The 13,970-nt window shown below is 31.7% G+C and overlaps 1 protein-coding gene across 2 annotated transcripts; it reads left to right on the top strand.

Moving 5' to 3' along the window:
* The first annotated feature begins 713 nt into the window (after nt 1-713).
* On the top strand, nt 714-6,252 carry LOC118033178 (protein sym-1). Of its 2 annotated transcripts, none has more exons than XM_073405155.1 (8): nt 714-1,299; nt 1,668-1,755; nt 2,470-2,564; nt 2,946-3,018; nt 3,116-3,208; nt 3,336-3,422; nt 3,856-3,936; nt 5,984-6,252. In XM_073405155.1, exons 1-7 carry the CDS (start codon nt 908-910, stop codon nt 3,934-3,936), a joined length of 909 nt encoding a protein of 302 aa, XP_073261256.1. In that variant the 5' UTR covers nt 714-907; the 3' UTR covers nt 5,984-6,252. The 2 variants fall into 2 exon arrangements, with proteins under 2 accessions (XP_073261256.1, XP_034893963.1); XM_035038072.2 differs by lacking the exon at nt 5,984-6,252 and adding an exon at nt 4,537-4,972.
* Nucleotides 6,253-13,970: the final 7,718 nt, after the last annotated feature.

Below are 13,970 nucleotides of genomic sequence, written 5' to 3'. Positions count from 1 at the left end.
TGGAGACCGTAAGACGCATCAACTAGCAGTACTTACACTACTTTTCTTTTCTTTTTCCTTTTTTTTTTTTATTATTAACCTACGAATGTCCACGTCAGTTTGTGTGTATCTTGACTAATCCCATAAGCTTTGAAAGTAACGATATGTAAGTTTTCCAGTGATCCTGAGGACTCGAACTCGTGACTATTGAGGAGCAAACTCAAAACCTGACCAGTTGAATTACCTTTCAAAATTATACTGCTTTTCTTTTTTGTATATATGTGGCGCAAGTCAAATTTGTTCTTCAATAATCTGAATTTTGTGCTTTATAATAGGAGGAGACTTTAAGTTAATCAATTCTTTTAACTATTATTTTTTATTTATTTTTTATGTTTTAAAAGTATTTTTTTTAAAAAAAAAAAATTTATATTTTTTTTGTTTCAAATTAATATTTTTTTGGTTTTTCAGATCATTTTGATGTGCTGATATTAAAATTAATTTTTTTAAAATAAAAAAGTATTATTTTAATGCATTTTATTACTTTAAAAAATAACGCAACCACACTTTCAAACACCCTCAAAGAGTTGCATTATCTAATGTTGATTAGATTGGGATAAAATTGATAAAATCAAAATGTTTGAGACTCATTTTACACTAGAGGTAGTACATTAGGGGCCACATTAAGGTTAACCTTGTAGCAATCACCTTTAACCTTTTAAATTCCCCTACGTCAACAAAACAAACAAAAGCAGAGACACGAAAGAGTTAAGCTGCAAGTGAGTCACACGCTGCAACAGCCAAAGCCTTTTCCACTGCCCTGGCCTCCAGTAGCCAAAAACCCTACCCGTGACAAAACCTGATCTTTAAAAAAAGAAAAATAAAACACCACCTTTAAACCCTGAAGGCCATTTTTTCCATTCAAAATAAAATGGTGCCAAACCCAGTATCTCTCACTCGTAAGACTCCATTGTTATACTGTTTTGTTGGTTTTTCATGCAAACCCACTTCTCATTCTAGCCAAAGAACTCAGCTTTCGTTGAAACCTGTTCAGATAACTGGATTCAGGGCCTGTTCTTCTTCTACTCTGTTTTCAAATTCTTTAATTTATAGTCATGGAGCTGTGTTTAAGGACTTGGATGGTACCAGAAAGGGATATAGGCAATTGGGTGTTGATCAATCTCGTCTCTTGGCTGTTTCTGATGGTGGCTCTGGTGGCTCTGGTGGTTCTGGTGGGGTTGGAGGCTCTTCTGGTGGTGGAGGTGAAGGTAGTGGTGCTAGTAGTGGTTCTGGTGGAAATAGTAACTGGTCCTTCCTTTCATGGTAATGATGAATTGTCAGTTTTTCTAAACTGTTCAGTTTTTACGCTGTTGGTGATTTTAGTTCTTTCTGGTTCATGCTGCGTAGCAAGCTTTTTTTTCACATTGGTGTTTGATAGTATGTGAAATTCTATTTTGTTGTCTTGGGAATGCAATAAAAATGTTTAATCAGATATTTCTTAACTCCTCCTAAAGTGGAAATCTATGGGAGTATGGAATCATTTTTGTATGTACATGCTGTACCCTATTTGTCATCTTTGTCTGCATTGAATTTTTTTTTTTCTCCTGCAATTTGTGATATAATCTCTCACCAATAACCGATATTAAAAACAAGATCACTTTTAGCTCAGATTGAGTTATATGTTATTGCAGGTATTTGAATCTTCTTGCAAACTACCCTGTGTTGACTAAAGCTGTAACTTCTGCAATATTGACTCTTATGGGAGACTTGATCTGCCAGGTAATTTTACAGGCTATGGCAACAGATGTTAGCGAAATGTGCATCTCTCTTCCACTTTTTACTTATTTTGGGTTTTTTCTGTTCATATATATGTCGTGAGTGTTTGTTCTTTGTATTGATTTCCATTCATTTGATCTCTAAGATGAGTGGTTTATGCTTTATTTAGCGACCTATGGATGTGTCATGAACTGAAGATATCTATATGGTAGTTCAACTTCATCAATTTGTGGAATTTTGGCAGCTTTGATTTTGCATTTATGGTTTTTGAATGATCTATCTCTTTTCTGAATGCCTCCAAACAAGGTGTGAACAGTCTTTGAGAAAACAATTGATTTCCAGCGCCCACACCCCCCCCCCCATATAAAAATAATGATATTAAATAAATAAAAGTCACTGAATTATCCTTTAGGGTGGTCTGAAGTGCCTGCAAGAACATCCGAACTTTTTTTTTTTTGAACTGCAGAGTGTTCAAACTCAAGTTAAACTAACAGTGGTGTCACCTTGAATTAGGAAACAATGGCCCAATTTTTCATTTATATGCTCTCATGTGTGTGTGTGTGTGTGTGTGTGTGTGTGTGTCCTGGTTACGCTATGGCATCTTCTAAGAACTCCTTGCCATGTTCAATTGTAGTAATTAAGCTATTTTTAATGCATGCTCTTGTTATAGACCATTTCATGTATAACTTTTCTAAATCTTTGCCTTTTCTGCCTCAGCTTGTGATTGATCAAGTTCCATCCCTAGACCTTAAAAGAACTTTCTTGTTTACACTCTTGGGGCTGGTACTGGTGGGTCCCACATTGCATATCTGGTAATCCTTCAGACTTTTCATATTTTGGTTTTGCAAGCATGAGAAGGTTAGTGAGTAGAGTTTAAATTAACTCATGTGAGAAGCCATTCATGAAAATAACAGCCTAAAACTTTTTTGCGTCAATATTTGCAGTTGAAGTTCTACCCTTCAAACATGACTCTGTATTTTTGTTTGCCTGAAGTCTGGATGATCCAATCTGTTTGACTTAATACTAATGATGCTCTGGTTTATGTTTCTTAGCCGCCAAATTGTTTTGGTGTCTACTGTACTCCAATGCATGTGCTTATCTTGTCAACCAGAATTTGCTAAAAAAAAAATGAAAACACACCTGCTTTTATAGGATCCTGCTAATTTTTCATTACTTGACTTGGTGTTTCTTAGGTACTTATATTTGAGCAAATTGGTAACAGTACCTGGAGCATCAGGTGCATTCTTGCGCCTTTTAGCTGATCAGGTGACACCAAATTTTTCATAGTTGACTTTCATAATTTTCATGACAACATCTGTGCTGCTGAGCTAAATATGTTCTATGTATTCTAAAATAATTGCAGTTTGTTTTTTCTCCTATATTCATTGGAGTTTTCTTGTCAACATTGGTGACGCTGGAGGGAAGGCCATCACAAGTCGTACCTAAGCTTCAGCAGGTTGTGTTAAAGACTTAGGGGCATCCCTTTCTGTTCTTTCTGTGGCTTCTATGTCTATAAACCATTGAACACAGCCAGTTGGAAGGATTGTTCAGCGTTAACTTTTCTTAATATTCTTTTTCTGCAGGAATGGTTTTCCGCTGTTCTTGCAAATTGGCAACTGTGGATACCGTTTCAATTTCTGAACTTCCGTTTTGTCCCACAGCAATTTCAGGTTTTAACGAGCATCATGTGTCTCACTGTCTATACATTTGTGGTTGTTAGCATGTTACATGTCTTACATGGTTAGATAACTTTGAAGTGTTGGTTTGAAAAAGAAAAAAAAAAACTTTGAAGTAGTAAAAGGGGAACAGCTTTGCATTCCCTACTTGCTTCGGACATCTGATACAATGCCGGAAATGAGCTAAAATTGTGGCCAAATTGAGTTGTCTGATGGTGAAGTGGTAGAGTGTTCCTACATTTATCTGCACAGCACGTGCTGGCCATATTTAGGTTTGGTACCATTACCATTCACCTCCGAAGCTGTTATAGAGAGTCAAGTTAGTGTTAAATTTTGCTATAATATTCATGTTGACAATCATTGTAACTTTTGCTAGCGATTTTGGCTACTGTGTTCCAATAACCGTTCACTTAAAAACCAATTTCAGGTTCTTGCTGCTAATGTTATTGCTTTAGTCTGGAATGTGATTCTCTCATTCAAAGCTCACAAAGAGGTTCTCCCAAAATAGGTACGTTATTTTCTGAGAAACCACAAAACTTACCATGAAGACTGGTTTTCCCGTGCTTTCTATACCTAATTAATCATGATGTTTTTTTATTGGGTTTGATATTATTTAAGTGTTTTAGAAGATGATTCTTTTAGGATTGCAAGATTGTTTAGATCCAAAGGATTGCTAACTAGAGTTTCCTCGAGAGCCATAAGATCAATATTCCCATGAACAATCCGCATTTGATTCTGAACATTCTCCTATGGTGCCTTCAGTGCAATATTTCCTTCGTATCATGCTTTTAACCTCTAGCTCATGTAATAGAAATAATAGCAGGAAATTTGCATTTGAAAAATTTGCAGTGTACAACACTTTTTTGTTTCTTTTTTTATTTTTTTGTTAAGAGGCTCTAACGTGGGATCTCTAAGAGGGAGGACAATGCCGGTTGAGCTACAAGCTCATTGGCAGTAAGCAACTTTACAAGTCTACAATAGTGATGAGATAGATCAAGCTAGCTAAAAACTGTAACTATCGATTGAGGAAGCCTTTATATCCACGCATTGTTAACATGTATTCTAACGAGAGTGCCTTCATTAAACCCCCAAGCTTGTTGTTTCTCAGGTGAAATGCACAGAAAAGAGATGAATTTGAAGAAAACATCAGGGGTTCTACACATGTTGAAACAATTTTTACCTGGATCTGCATAATTCAAGAGTCTTGTCACATTGAACTGTTCAAGTGTATGGAACCTGGTTCACGAACCCTTCTGCCCTTGCCCCTTGTGTATTTGTGATTTGCAAAAGTGTTGGTTAGAACCCTTTTCTTAGATTGAACGCTCGTTAGGTGCAGCTCAATCTTCCCTATGGATATCAAATACAAGATTGAAAACAACAAAAGGTTTCCTTGCTGCCAATTTTAGCTAAGTCCCAAATCATTCATGCTTTTTTCTTTCTTTTGTTCTTTTTTCTTGTATTTATATGAAATGGACATTGTCCATTGTAGGATTAACCCTCCACAAATTACATGAGAATTGAAACTTTAGGTTTTCCCCCTCCTTTCTTGAAGCGAGCAGCACTTGGAAGATTTCATGATTCTCGATGACCTAGCAGGTCAACTCAAGACCTAGACCGAACTGGTTTTGATTTTGAATCATTTAAGAAGATGCCTCGGTCAAACTTAAGTGATTTAGCAAGTTAATTTTTGACCCGATCAAAACCTGACAATGTAAGGGATTATGGCTCAAATACTCAAGAGACCCGTATGGGCTTTAATCATGCCATATTTATACTGATAATTATAATTATAAAAAATGGCTCAAGTCCGGATTGGGTGAATCAAATCACAGGTTAAAGAGATAACCTAAGTCTATCAAGTAGTTTTAATTATTTTTTTTAATTCCAAAACGATGTCATTTAAAAAAAAACTAAAAAACTGAAAATGGGTGGCAATAGGCTCAACTAGTTAAGTGGAATGGTCCACTCACCTTGGGCTGTGGGCCTGTTTATCACTGAGGCAGAATCCAGTTATGTGCTGTCTTGATGTCTTCTATTCAAGAGTCCTCCTGCCTTGCACCTCATCCTTAGAATGAATAAATAAAAATCATTAATTCGTGAGGAAAAAATGTTATGCTAAAATAAAAATATTTGAATAGTTTTACAATACAATTCAATGTGTTTTCTCATGCATTAACACATATATCTTGCGATTAATTTATTATTATTATTGCTATTATTATAACAATGTAGCTTCAAGATGCATTTTTTTCTTCACAAAATATCACCCTCCCCAACATTTCTAGTCAAAGAAAAAAAATTCAAGAAAAATACGTAAGAATATGGATTCAGAAATTTAACATGTTATGGATTTTGATTTGTATGGTTATTAAAATTCATTTCCATGAAAAAAAAAAACAAGTCTTATTTTGTATTTTAAAAGTGCTTCTAAAAGAATTAGAAAGTTTTTTTATTTTTATTTTAAATTAATTTTTTATACTTTAAAATTATATATAAAAAAAAATTTAAAAATAACTGTGTTCTAATATCCGATAGGACTGTACTTTGGTGGGCAGAATATGTAATAAAAAGTAGATGACGAGATGCAAAGGGAAGCATGACGTAAGTGATGCAGCCAATAATGCAAGGGAAAATGGAAAACAATAAAGTAAGGTTATTTAACACTGCTGCAGATTGACAGAGACAGACCAAAGTCAACTGACACGTCAGTCGTTGGTAAACTCCTGATTCTCTCTCGAAAAGCAATCCATGCTTTTCGGTCAACAACTTCTCCCACTTGCCTGCTTGCTGCTGCTATTTCCTATGATTGTGCTCTCCCTCCCTCTCTCTCTCTCTAATATCTCTTTATTTCTTTACCTGAAGAGTGACCATTTAAGATTGATGGTTGAAAACCGTTAGCTTAACTATTAGATTTTAAATTTGATTTTTTAATAATTATAAAGTTTGAGTTTTTTTAAAAATTGGTGGAGATTTATAAAATTAATTGAGTTATATATAAATTAATCCAAATATTTATATTAATAATAAAAAAAAAATGATTCAAAGTAAAGCATTAAATCCATTAAAAAACTCCCAAACTCTACTTGAAATTTAGTTAGATAAATTATTTTTATTAAAATAATTTTGTTTTGATTTTTATATTTTTTTAAAAAAAATAATACAAGTATTAAATGAACTGAAATTAAATTGAGTATAAAGAGTGAACTAGGTCATTAAAAATCATTAATCAAGTTAATATTTTATTTGATTTAGCTAGCAAATCTACCAAGATGAAGTTTAAAATATTTATCTAAATGTATTAAATTGATGTTGAGAATATGTATTTAAGATTATTTTAGAAAATAATTAATCTTGATTGACATATAAACTAACATGTAAAAAAAGAACTTTAAAATCATTCAAACAAGTGTTTATTATAAATTGATGTGTTAAATGAATCATATTTAATATATTCTACAGATTATTATGGTATTCCAACCAAGTATATACATAAACCGGTCGTGGAATCACAGTAAAAAGGATAAATTATCCTTTTCGAGATGGATTTCAATTTAGAGAAATTATTCCTAGATTCTAGAAGAAAGCAGGTAAAGATTTTGAGCTACAACGCAGTGATTTTTGCATTAAACATCTGCAAGTGTTATCAATCAAGGATTTTCATTACAAATTATAAAAAATGAAATAGATCAACATCAAGGAAGTCCCATCGAAGATTTGGGAGCTATGATCACCATAATCTTTGATCAAAGTTCAAAGATATAGATAGGACTCTCATAATCTTTAATGCAGCTCACCGTCGAGCCACACAGGCTCTATCCTCCGAACCTCTTTTCGGGTGATGGTCAACAATAGCTGTCAGCCGCTGGATTGTCATGGGATAATGATCAATCGGAGGACGACTATCCTAGAAGGTGCTGATGAGGACACGTGGTTGTTCATTTACACGACACGGCAAAGAAAGTCAAAAAGTCTTTGATGTGGTGGGGAGGTAGAGGCCAATCGTAGTCAGTCAAAGCAGAAAAGAACAAGATCGTACAATCAAGTACAGCCCTCCATTTCTGACCTTTTACTGTGTTATTATATTTGGTTTTGACATATCTAGCATCCAAAGTAAATTTTTCTTTTAAATAAATTTTTGTTAGATTTTTTTATATTAAAATGATATCCAAACTAATTTGTATATATCTTAATTAATTTTATGAATTTTAAAGTTAATAATCACATAAATTTTAAGTGGTTTTAAAGTTTATGAAACTCGAAACCTAGTGACCTTTATAGAGTAAATTTAAAACATAATCAGTTAAGCTATATCCCTCAAGATTTTTATTAATAGTTTTTTTTAATATTTACAATCCTGGCTATATATAAAAAAAGAAAACAAAACTTAGTTTAATCATCTGTTTCAAGGATCATCCCACTTGATTTATAGCTAAAGTCTCAAACCAAGATAATCTTCAAATTAAATCTTATAATTATAATTATGATTGGTGAATTATTTTTTATCATACTAGTATTTAAATAAATAAAATCTTATTTTACTTTTTTATGTTCTACATCATATGGAAGACTGAGATTTAAATTTAGAACTTCCTAATAAGTTCCTCAAACCAGGTTTTACCATTTATTCTAGTTTTTCTGAATTAATTATATTGATTGTTTGTACCGATGGAACATGAGGGGTTGATATGTTAATGTAAAATATGTTCTCCTTGCTTGTTTTTTTATAAGATTCTCAAACTTCATGCGACATTGGAATAGTAAAATTTCCATGATATTTTTTATTTTGTAACGAGTTGATTGCTTTAACCAAATTGCACGAGTACCGTAGACTTGAAGCTTGTGAAGAAAAATTGTATGCTAGGACAAGACCTAGAAACACCCACAAAAAACCCAGGCAGAGGACCGTTTCAATTCAATTATTACAATAACATTAAGCCTAAAGACCCATGAACAATAAAGATAAGAAAAGTTCTCTTATAACACCACCGAGGCTTGTAGCCCAGCGATCGCAAGGGTTTTTCTTTATCTCTGCATTCTAGGTTCAAGCCTCAGCGTGTACGTTTGTCACCCTTGTGATGCCTTATATATTTATTGGGTTTGCATGATGTTCAGTGAGCCGTGGTATTAGTCGTGGTACACGCAAGCTAGTCTGGACACCCACGTAAAATAAAAAAAAAGTTCTTTTATATGCGTTTCAAAATATAATTATAGTTGTTTTTTAAAATATTTTTTATTTAGAAATATATTAAAATAATTTTATTTTTTTTAACATCGATACATCAAAATAATTTAAAAATATTAAAAATATATTAATTTAAAAAAAAAAAAAAAAAATTAAAATTTTTTTAAAATACAAAAACAAACATGAATACGAATTTTATTATACCAGGAATAGCTAGCAATCCTGAGGCTGCTGGAAGAAACCAGCGGATATACATGAATGGAAGTTTTCCAAGATTCAACAGGACTCGGGCTACCGGTCTTCTTTTTCATTGCAAGGAAAACTAGAAGATGTGAATGCCAATTGAGCTAACCAATTTGCTCAGAAAACTGGTCTTGAAATCGATGTTCTTCCACATTTTTTGTCGTGTTAGAATCGACATCAATGCCACGCGCTCGTGGGAATTAGGTGGGAGGAAACTATCTAAACCCAAATTCTAGAAATAGATCAAAGTAAACCCTTGAAAGTAATGTTCCTTTCTAGTGCAATAAACATGTTAATTAAGCATATTGGAAAATGGTTTGGGTTCATTTTCCCAACATTATTAATTTCTTGTCGGAACATGTGTTTAAGCAACTCGGCATGCATGGATATTAAAATTCAACCAAATTTATTTATTTTTTCCAAAAACTTGAACCAAACTATATGGAATACAAAACCAAAACTTAACAAACTGATTTTTTCTTTTTGAAAAAAAAAACTATAACCTAAAGTATTCAAAAAAATTGAAAAAGTTGTTTGGTAAGATTAATTTTTGAGGAATTATTAATTTTGGATCAATTTTTATAAGATCTCAAAATAAATCGATTAATTTAACCACCCTAGCCAATATACACGTTACTTCAGATGTCTAATTCCTTTACAAAACAAAACAAAAAAGAGAAAAAAAGACAATTATAATTGGTTCTCTCGAATAGCTTTATAAAACATGACCGTGGACTTTCAATTTATATTTTATTTTTTTGAAAGTAAAACGACCCTGGGACATTTTTTTCAGACCCACCTTTTGAAGAAAAACAGCTTTCAAATGCTTACGTGATGGCATGGGTCATCTTATTCTTTCTTTGTAATGGAATTTTTTTGCTTTAATTGAACGGTTTGACATTGACCCAATACATGCTAGCTAGAGGCATGAATACATGCCTCCATATCCACCACCACAACCACTGTAATTGTCTATATTGTACCGCTGCCAACGTCACCGTGTTCTTTCTTTTTTCTTTTTTTTTTCCTGAAATTAGCTTCTTCAACAAGAGAAAGGAACAAGCCATATCCTCCATGGTAAGCAAATGGGAGCTTATGCTACAATCAAATCTTGTTGTTGCAGTGTCTTGAAGAGGTTGTTTGTATATGGAAAGCTTGTGTTAGCAAGTATTGATGGTTAGCTAGTGTGTAAGTAACTTCATTGGAATTGTTAATTTGATGTTGATAACTTGTTTGGCTTGTGTGTTTTAATTAACCCTTTTTTTTTTTTAGTTCGAGCGCTCTCTCTCTCTCTATATATATAAATTATTCATATTTGGGTTGGCAGGAAATAAAATAAAAAAAGATCTTAATCTCAAATCACAAAATAAGGGGCATGTAAGAATTGATTGAACCCTGGTATGAACATTTAACATGTAAGAATCTTTAATTAAAAGATAGAAAAAAAAAAAAATAAAGTAACAATCTTGAGCCAAATACTATTTTTGAACACAAGCAAAGGTATATATATATATATATATATATATATATATATATAGAATCAAAATACAAATAGAAGAAAATTATATACCATAATCAACACGATGGAAGGGATTATTTTCTTTATTTTTCCTCCTCTTTCTTCTTCCTCTTTTCTTGCTTTTTTTTTTTTGGGGGGTGGGGGGGGGCGCTTTGTGGAAAAAGAAAAGTAGGATGGAAGGCAATCTATGAAAAATAAAAGTAACACGAGACTGCCTCAGCAATATGGAAAAAGACTAATTATTTTAATTTTTTATGCATTTGTAAACTCAGGAAACCATGACTAATTGCATTTAGAATTAAGTGGTATAAAAAAATATATGGGCTAGACTTCGCTATCATATTGAGAGTGACACCACAAATTCATTTCCACTCTTCTCGCAGCACTATATGGTTTGATTATTGATTTGTATATATCTTAAGTTGTTTGATTACGTCAACTCCTTGTGCTAATGTTAGATTAATTTGGCATGAAAAAAAAAATTAAAATGAAAGTGGGTTTTCTTACCCAAAACAATCCATTTAAATCACGAAATCCCAATAAACATCTCAACAAGTTGCATCACTTTAACAATTCAGTGTTTTTAAATATATTTTCCCTCAGGAAAAAAGGGTCACAAGACCTAAGTCAAGCTCATGATGCCACCTAACACATTATAGGGGCTTGAAATTTTAATTTATTAAATCTTTTGACTTAAGCAAGTATTTGCACTCATGTATTTTTAATGTCAATTTGTTAAAGATAATGAATTTATATTTCCAAGTCAAGAACTATGCATCTCATGAGATCAGCTTAATATAATTATAAATCCTTGGTTCTAGAAGATAACATATTTTTAGGGTAAAGTGTTGGTTGGTTTGATATATTATTTTGCTTTTACGATCTTAGCGAAGAAGTCAAGGAGCATGCACAGTAAGATTTGTTAATTAAATATCTTAAATTATTTATTGGATTTAAGAGGTGATAATCTTTCCTGCAAAAGGGTATTTTAGAATTCTATAGCAACCATCTTGTATTAAGAAGTATTCAATAATCACTGTTTTTTTAAAATATTTTTTATTTAAAAATATATTAAAATAATATTTTATTTTATTTTTTAAAAATTAATTTTGATATCAACACATTAAAACAATTTAAAAATATAAAAATTAATTTTATATAATTTTTTTAAAAAAATTTTACCTGACTTTTATTTGGAACGCAATACCAAATAATAGCGTAGTTTGAATAGTAAATAAATTCTTTATATATATTATCATTTGGATTTGAATTCAATAATAAAAAAAACAGCTAGGGAGAGGCGTCTTCTGGGAGATGACTTCCAATGGCTGGGGGAGGTGACCGTAAGTTTTGAAGTGGGAAAATCATGAAATATAAAATAAGATGGTTGATTTACCGTAAATGTATGTCTTCCAATTAATATATATTATAAAAAAAAACCAATTCAATTCAATAATTTAGTTATTATATAAAATTTTAATATATTATTTTCTAATATATTCCTTTAAAAACTTGAAACTTACATGGATTACATTATCTTGTATTTAATTTTTATAAAATAAATAGAGCTAACGAGATTCGAACTCGTGACCACTTTGTTATTAAGATTCTAATATCATGTCAAATAACTAATTCAACTCAATAACTTCAGTTTTTATATAAAATTTCAAGATATAATTTATATTATTCTCTAACATTCATCTTCAACTTATATTTATTTTTTTAAAAAAAATCATTATAATTATTAAACACCGTCTAAAGAGATTATAATTAAAAACTCAAGCCTAGTTAAATTTTAGTTTGAATAAAAAAATATTAATTCTAATAAAGTCTAAGTTCACTATACAATATCTTACTCAATTTAAAACAAATTGGATAAATATTAAAGAAATATTGTTAATCAAAAAATTTGATTAGATGGATTTGATAAACCAATAATCCAGATTATTTTTTTCCTTGCCAGCTCCTCACGTAAGGGAGGCACTGGGAATCTTATTTGACTGTGGAGCAAAAGGCATGTGGAGCCCCATTACTGACAAGAAATTGATGGGAAATTCAATTAGTGACAGTAAAAATATGGGATTCCTCTCGAGGATTTTCTCTTAAACTCCAAAATTTGCCAACTATATCCAACACGCATCTCATTTCCTGTTCATGATTCTTATTCCTAAACACGTTATTAGCGCTGAGATTCATGTAATTATGCGATGATAAGCGTCATTATAAATCCAGAAAAATAATATAATTATTTCCAGCATCATGTCAAGGTTTTTTTACCCTCTCCGATGTCCGTTTCATGATTTGATTGTGCCCATCTTCTTAAAAATGGAGGGGAGGGGAGGCATTGCTCTCCCTCTGTGTATATCTAGCTGGGATACATTGTTCTACACGTCTCGGACACCCTGAATATTCTTCGAGCAAGCAAGACGACACCGTTGCCACCAGGATTTGCTGGGATTGCCTAAATACATGGCTCCTAGTAATATTTTGGAGAAATTGAACATCGCTTTAATTTTGGGAAAAGATTAGCACATCTCAAAACGATTATCTTAATTGAAACATGCTGGCTATCTTACTTGACTTGTCGTGGGATGGAAGAGATTCGTGCGTTTAGAATAGAGAGGAGATCTCCTTTCTCTTTTTTATATAAATTTGTTTTAAAACTATTTTTGAATATAAATTTATTTTATATTTTTATCTTGAAATATTAATCAAACATGACCTAATTCTTAGGTTTATCGATAAAATTAGTATCATTTGCATCAATGAAAATTTAAGTTATTACTTCTCTACTTTAGATTGGAGTTTGTTAAAAGAAAAAATAATTCTAAATGAAAGTTCATTTTTATGCTTCAATCTGTTTTTTAAATTATTTTTTGTTTGAAAAATATTAAATTAATTATTAAAAACATCTGTTTATATATTTTCAATTAAAAATCATAGATAATACCACATCACGTCATATCAAGAGCAAGGAAGAAATAATCATCTAGTAGGTGACTTAGTGGTAAGAGTTTAGGACCAAGAGGTTTGCTCCCTTTATTATCTCAAATTTGAATTCTATGGTTGCTAATATGATAACCACTGAAGGCTTATATAGTCATTAACTTCAAGGCCCGTGGGATTAGTTGAGGTGCGCGTAAGCTAACTTGAACACCCACGTTAATCAAAGAAAAAGGAGTAAGAAAGAAATAAACTTTAAGATGTGTAGCTCAACTAGTCAGGCCTTGAGTTTGCTCTCCAAAGATCACTAGTTTGAGTGCCACAAATCTCAGGATCACTAGAGACTTACGTGATTATTAATTTCAAAATCTCGAGGAATTAATCAAGGAACGTGTAAGTTAATCTGGACATTATCAATAATAAAAAAAAAAAAAGTGAGGAAGAAATAATATAAATTTTATTACGAATATCTACTAATTTTTAGCAGAAAAGACAAAAAAAAAAAAGAAAAAAAAAAAAAAGACGTTCTAATTATCACAAAAATAAAGACAAAAGTGTGAAATAGTAACTAAGATGGTACAAAGAGAGCCTTGACAAGAGCCACTTTAATTTTTAATGGGTATTTCATGTTATAGTAGTATTGTTTTAAAATATT

The sequence above is a fragment of the Populus alba genome, chromosome 16, assembly GCF_005239225.2.
Source record: "Populus alba chromosome 16, ASM523922v2, whole genome shotgun sequence".
NCBI lineage: Eukaryota > Viridiplantae > Streptophyta > Magnoliopsida > Malpighiales > Salicaceae > Populus > Populus alba.
Note: the sequence above shows the minus strand (reverse complement) of the source record. Positions and strands in the feature narration are given on the sequence as shown.